At 50.6% G+C, this 7,357-nt stretch overlaps 1 gene segment (V, D, J or C); it reads left to right on the forward strand.

Moving 5' to 3' along the window:
- The first annotated feature begins 590 nt into the window (after positions 1-590).
- LOC120380806 lies at positions 591-2,744 on the forward strand. The segment is given in 2 exon segments: positions 591-597; positions 2,341-2,744. Coding segments are annotated over 2 exon segments (411 nt in total).
- The last annotated feature ends 4,613 nt before the right edge of the window (positions 2,745-7,357 follow it).

Consider the following 7,357-nt stretch of genomic DNA (forward strand, 5'->3'; position numbering starts at 1 on the left):
AGAAGGAAATAATTCTAGTGATAGGTTTAAATAGACCTCCTTTCTATTTGTAAAATAATAAATATTGTCACTCAGCAGGACTGGAAAGGAAAGAAAAAAGAAAAGCAAAGGAAAGAAAAAGGAAAAGACAAGACTGGACAGGAATGGATCAGCTGATTCAGACAATGTGATCTATAACAACAATAACACCTTTTACAGGGCACTTTTCATGATTTGTTATGGTAAAATGTAGCTCTCAAAGTGCTTTACAAAAAGGTAATTGTATAGATGGGGAAAATGAGGGACAGAGAAGTGAACAGTCGGCATTTATAATGGTGTGAAATATATTAAAAAGGTGGTTTTAATTCATAAGGGGGGTCACACTCAGAGGCTTGCTATGTGAAAGGGGTCACCAGTATAAAAGTTTCAGAACCCCTGCTCTAGCGGATGAGAGAGACGAGGCATTGCCTACAGCGGAGTCTCAGGAGCCAACCCCGTTTCTCCCTCTACATCCCAGCCCCTCCTACCAAGGGATGTTAAACACTCCGCTTCCTCGTGCTGCGCACCGAAATGTGCAGCCAGGGACTCACTGAGACAGCGGTGACGGTGACATGAATGGTGAGATACCGGGTACTCTGGGCCTGGTTTCCAAAAGATGCTCAAAGCCTGCATCTTTGAGTGACATCAGTCACAGCTGGGGCGATTATCCACCTCTGGGAATCTGGCTCGCTGGGACTCGCATTGGGCACCGAACAATTCACACTCCCAAACTCAGACACCGGTGTAGGAAACATTGCCCCAGAGGACCCAATGTCAGAAGTGCTAAGCAGGCACTGCTCTGCCTGAAGTCAGTGAGAGCTGCCGGGGCTCAGCACTTCCAAAATTCATCCCTCCTGCTGCAGTGCGTTATGAGAGGAAGGGTAGGTTTAGGGGAAAGGTGCTGGACTGGGTTAAGGAGATCTAGGTTCAGTTGTGGTCTCTGCTAGACGCTGTCTGAGAAAATGTACATAAGAACATAAGATCGGCCATACTGGGTCAGACCAAAGGTCCATCTAGCCCAGTATCCTGTCTACCAACAGTGGCCAATGCCAGGTGTCCCAGAGGGAGTGAACCTAACAGGTAATGAGCAAGTGATCTCTCTTCTGCCATCCATCGCCACCCTCTGACAAACTGAGGTTAGGGGCACTATTTGAGGTGGGGGAGGGATGGATCAGTGGTTTGGGTGCTGGCCTGCTGAGCCCAGGGTTGTGGGTTCAGTCCTTCAGGGGGCCATTTGGGGATTGGTTTTGCTTTGAGCAGGGGGTTGGACTGGATGATCTCTCGAGGTCCCTAATAACCTGATTCCTTAACCATCCTGACTAACAGCCATTAATGGACTTAACCTCCATGAATTTCTCCAGCTCTCATTTAAACCCTGTTATAGTCCTAGCCTTCACAACCTCCTTAGTTAAGTGACCTTTCAATGGGCCACTCAATTTGAATAGTCCCTCCAAGATGTGCTGGCTAACTACCATGTGGGTGTTACCCCAGGAGCAAACATTTGAAATCCAGATATAAAACCAATACTTATAACTTCAAATTCAAAAATGATACATGCATACAGATAGCATAATCCTAACCAGCAAATCAGAACCTTTTCATAGATGTCTTATATGCCATATTTTCTACAAGATTCATTGCAAATATGTAATAGTGGTTGCAACAATGATCTCTGTAGTCATATTTAATCAGAAAACATTGCAGACACGCATAGACTTCAGCAGGCTTTGGCTCACACCCAGTGACATGAAGTGAGTGTGTGGCTCTCCCACGCACCAGACAGCAATGCCTGGAGAGAGGTCTCCCTGGTAGTGTTTTCACACTGGGTGAAACACGTATGCAAATCCCTGGCCCAGCAGATTCCCCTGAGTCCCAGTTCCAGACCCTGTCCTCTGGACTCCTCAACCCACCTTCTCACAGCCACCTCCTGTCATTACATGTGCGCTGAGCTGAGCACAGGGTCTCTCTGGGATGTAAAGGGGACACATGTCCCCAAGGGGACAGCACCATGTACTGAGTGCTCACCCCCATCATCTCTTATACCCACCCTGGGGAAGCCGCATGCAAATCCCGGTCCGGGAGGTTCCTGGTTAAATTCCTGGTTCTAGGAGCCTCAGTCTCTCCCCAGACACTGAACTGCCCAGTCCTACCCCCTGGAGAGTTTCCCTCATTGCATGAAAACAAGAATGAAATCTCTGTTGCTTTTCCTTTCCCTGTTCTCCACCCCTAGCTGTGAGTGATTCTGGGACACATGGGGGAATTAGGGACACACAGAGAGACATTCAGTGGCTAACTTGTTCCTCGCTTTGTTTCCTTTCCCAGGTGTCCTCTCCCAGGTGCGGCTGGTCCAGTCCGGCCCCGGAGTGGCAAGGCCCGGAGAGACCCTCGCACTGACCTGCGCTGTCTCCGGGGTCTCCATCACTGACAGCACTTACTACTGGCAATGGATCCGACAGGCTGTCGGGAAAGGGCTGGAATGGATGGGACTCCTACATCCAAATAGTGGGGGTACAAGTTACACCCCGTCCCTCAAGGGACGAGTCACCCTCTCAGCAGATTCCGCCAAGAACCAGGTCTCCCTGCAGCTCCGCTCACTGACAGCTGCAGACACCGGCACCTATTACTGCGTCCGATACACCATGACACAGAGCAAAGCGGGGCTGGCACAAAAAGGGGAAGCAGGGTGTTTAATATCTGCAGGCTTGGACAGAGCAGATTTATATTGATAAAAGTTGGTAAACCTGAATTTCATCAAACACAGAATCCTGCCCCCCTTCGAAAACATATTTCCATCCACCAGCATTGAAATTTACAAATTCTCAAAGTAAAATCATGCTGAAAACACACAGTTCTGTGCAACTATATAACAATCAAAAATGGTTTCAAATAAACATCAATATTGGCTGTCAAAACTATTTTTTAAAAACCAAATCTGTGAAGCCTAATTATCTCCAAACTCTGCTTATTTACAGGCCAGTAATTTTCACAGGATCCAGGATATTACTTCCAACCCTTACATTTAATGTGGATAAATGTAAAGTAATGAACATTGGGAAAAATAACCCCAACTATATATAAAACATGATGGGGGCTAATTTAGCTACAACAAATAAGGAAAAAGATCTTGGATTCATCATGGATAGTTCTCGGAAGACGTCCATGCAGGGGCGGCTCTAGGTATTTTGCTGCCCCAAGCACGGCAGGCAGGCTGCCTTCGGTAGCTTGCCTGCGGGAGGTCCCCGGTCCTGCGGATTCGGTGGTCCACCTGCGGGAGGTCCACCAAAGCCGTGGGACCAGTGAACCCTCTGCAGGCATGCCACCAAAGGCAATCTTCCTGCCGCCCTCGCAGCGACTGGCAGAGCGCCCCCTGCAGCTTGCCGCCCCAAGCACGCGTTTGGCGTGCTGGTGCTTGGAGCCATCCCTGCGTCCACTCAGTGTGAAGCGGCAGTCAAAAAAGCAAACAGGATGTTAGGAATAATTAAAAATGGGAAAGAGAATAAAACAGAGAATATCTTATTGCCCTTATATAAATCCATGGTATGCCCATATCTTGAATACTGTGTAGAGATGTGGTCTCCTCATCTCAAAAAAAGATATACTGGCACTAGAACAGATTCAGAGAAGGGCAACTAAAATGATTAGGGGGTTGGAATGGGTCTCATATGAGGAGAGATGAAAGAAGCTAGGACTTGTGAGCTTGGAAAAGAGGAGATTAAGGGGGGAATATGAATGAGGTATATACAATCATGAGTGATGTGGAGAAAGAAATAAGGAAAAGTTATTTACTTATTCCCATAATACAAGAACTAGGGGCCAGTAAATGAAATTAATGGGCTGCAGGTTTAAAACAAATAAAAGGAAGTTCTTCTTCATGCAGCGCACAGTCAACTTGTGGAACTCCTTGCCTGAGGAGGTTGTGAACTTTAGGACTATAACAGCATTTAAAAGAGAACTAGATAAATTCATGGAGGTTAAGTCCATTAATGGCTATTAGCCAGGATGGGTAAGGGATGGTGTCCCTAGCCTCTGTTTGTCAGAGGGTGGAGATGAATGGCAGGAGAGAGGTCACTTGTTTAGGTTCACTCCCTCTGGGGCACCTGACATTGGCCACTGTCAGTAGACAGGATATTGGGCTGGATGGACCTTTGGTCTGACCCAGTATGGCCGTTCTTATGTTCTTATGTACATATTTCAAAGACAGCCCCTTTGTCAACTCTCTGTAGGTGGAGCTGCTCTGGCTTCTAACCCAGGAAGAGAGTCTCAAAGGACATGAGGGGCTGGAATTATCGAAGATCTTGAAGCACCAACAATCTGAGTGAAATAGCCACAAACAGAGGAACCGGAAGTAATATTTATTCTCCTAGCACAAAATCCCACCGGCCTTGGAATTGCAGCAACCCACAGCAAGCAGTGCAGGGTCCGAATTGGTGATTCCTGGGTGCTGGGGCCATTTATCCCCAATAAACAAACACTCGAGATGGAACAGTCTTAGGGATTTTCTTGGCTGCCTTTTGGTGAGAATTTAGAGAAGACCCAGAGAGAGGGAAAAATACATTGTATGTGTCAAGATAAAGAGATTGGGGGTGGGTTTTGATTAGGTTAAAGAATAAAGTAGTATTGGGGTTAGGGGATATGTACAGGTTTCTGGTTAGGGTGAGGGTCAGTATTTGAGTAAAAATTAGGATCCAGATTGGAGCTCGAGAGAGAGGACAAAGTTAGGATTAGGGGTAAAGTTAGAAATAAATGTAGGATTAGGTTAGGGCTATGCTTAAGGTTATGGATATTGTTAGCAGAAGGTTTTGGACAGCAGATGTAAAGTGATTCTTTGTCTTGATAGGAAGAAATTTGACAATACGGAATCAAAATAAGCGGAACTCTGATGTCCTTAGGACTAATTTTTTAACATTATTTAATTGCCTAACTCCCACTGAAATCAAGGGGAGGTAGGAGCTTCAATACCTTTAAGAATCCTCTGGCCCATTCAAATTTAGAAACCACATTGCCCATGTTCCCATGTCTCCCACCAGCTTCCTCAGCCATACAGGATGTTCCCTGGTGCTCACAGCAACACACAAATAGAAATTCTCTTCAGATAAATGAGATTGGGGTGAACTCAAGACATTTTAGGACACTTTCCATGGGTCAGTTGGTACAAAGACTTCCTCAGAATTTAAATGCGGAATTAGGAGCATGGTTAAGGTTAAATTAAAGAATAATTTAGGGTTTGGATTGGGATTAGGGGATAAATCTAGGTTTATGGTTAGGGTGACGGTCCAGAATTCTCTGTTTTTCTCAGAAATATCCGGAACCTAATTGTACCGGGCATAGCTTGGAGTCACCGGATACTTTACAGGTCAGTGTAAGGTACTGTCTGGGCTTCAGCACTGACACATCCCTATGCACAGAGCAAGTCACTCCCTCCAGCAGGCCCCGCTGTCTCTCTCACACACACAGGTGTCTCTGCTACAGGAAAAGCAGCGGACACCAAGGTGATGCATTTCCCCCCAGAGTGTGCTCTAGTCTAGACTGTCCCTGGGTTAATGCCGCCATGGCCTTTATTCTGACAGAGCCCAGAGGATGCATCTACCCTCCGTGCCCAGCTCTCTCCCCTTTCCCTGCGGTGGTTTCTCACACTCTGGTGCCTGGAACCAGCTCCCTGCAGCGGCAGTTCCTTCCCCATCAGATACTCCCAGAAGAGTCTCACGTCTCTGGACGTCGCCTCTCTCTTGTTTCTATTGTTCAGCTCTGCCCGGGGCATTCGGCACCAGGCGCGGCTGGATTTTAAACCCCCAGTGTAGAGACCTGATCCACAGCCCCTTGCTTCCCTTTGAAGAACTCCAGTGAAGGTGAATTGACTTTGGGTCACGAGGGGATGCGTGACTCCGCTTCCCACCAGAGAGCGCTCCCTCCCTAGAGGGTCCCTCCCTTTATACCCGCTGAGTGAACCCTGCATGCAAATCCCTGCCCAGGGGGGTTCCTGTTAGATACAAACCCCTGGTTCTAGGAGCCTCAGTCTCTGCCCAGACACAGAACTGCCTGGTCCTGCCCCTGTGGAGTTTCCCTCACTGCGTGAACACGAGAATGAAATCTCTGCTGCTTTTCCTTTCGCTGTTATCGGACCCCAGCTGTGAGTGTCTATGGGGCAGTGGGGAACTAACGGACTGAGCCGCAGACTCCTCTGGTGGATAATATCTCAGCTGCTTTCAGATGTTCTTTCTCAGGTGCAGCTGGTCGAGTCCAGCCCGGGAGCAGTGAAACCTGGCGTGACCCTCAGTAAGTGAGCCCGTACATTGCATGTACTGATTTTATTTGCCTAGCCCCTGCTCTGCTGGAGAGACACCCATTGACTGTGTCAGAGTTTGGATCACACCCCAACATGATGGGGGGTGGCTCTCCTGCCCATCAGGGAGCACTCCCTGGACAGAGCTCTCCTGAGTAGTTTTCCCCACTGGGTGAATCCCGCATGCAAATCCCTGGCCCAGCAGCTTCTCCTGAGTCCCAGTCCATGGCCCTGTCTACAGGATCCTCCAACCCGCCCGTATCACATCCACCTCCTGTCACTACGTGTGGGCTGAGCTGAAAGAACTACCCCTCTGTGGTGCAAAGAGACACCTGTCCCCAAGGGCGTGCGGCGCGCCGCGCCCTCGGTCTCCCCTCGGGTCCCCGGCGGCTCCCCGCTCCCGTTGAGCTCCTCCCCGCAGGAGCAGCCCGAGCGGGCGGAGGAGGCGGCGCTCGCTGCGGCGGTTCGACGGTTTCGGTCGTCGGGGCGGCTGGCGGCTGCCTGAGCTGCCGCCGCGCGGGAGGGCAGCAGCCGCGGAGCCGAGCCCCCTCCGCAGTCATGCTGCGGGGGGGGTCCGTGGGTCGGCCGGTGGACTCCCGCAGGCATGAGACTGCAGGTCCCCCCGCCGCCCAGCCTGCCACCTAGATTTGGCCGCCCTAGGCAACACGCTGGTGCCTAGAGCCCCTGCTTTGGGATTAACCCCCCCCGTGCGTTTCAGCGGCTGGATTCTCTCGACGTCTGGGTCAGAGAAACCTGTCCCCGGCCCCCGGGGGACGGAGAGGAAGCGCCTTCCGTCTGGGTCAGACAACCTGTCCTCCCGCCCCCCGGGGGGAGAGAGGGAAGCAGTGACAACAACTGGCCTGACCCCACAGCAACGGGACTGGGTTGCAGACGGGCGGGGACAGGCTGCCCGCAGGGGCGGTAGCAGGCGCTGGCCAGAGGCCTGCTGCGGCGCAGCGCGCGCGCCCGCGCCCCCCCGTCCCGGTCCCGCGTCCGGTCCCGGCTTCCCCTCGCCGCGCGGTTGCCGCCGCCAGCGGGTCCAGCGCGCCGGGACGGGAG

This window comes from Mauremys reevesii, linkage group 13 (assembly GCF_016161935.1).
Source record: "Mauremys reevesii isolate NIE-2019 linkage group 13, ASM1616193v1, whole genome shotgun sequence".
Lineage (NCBI taxonomy): Eukaryota > Metazoa > Chordata > Testudines > Geoemydidae > Mauremys > Mauremys reevesii.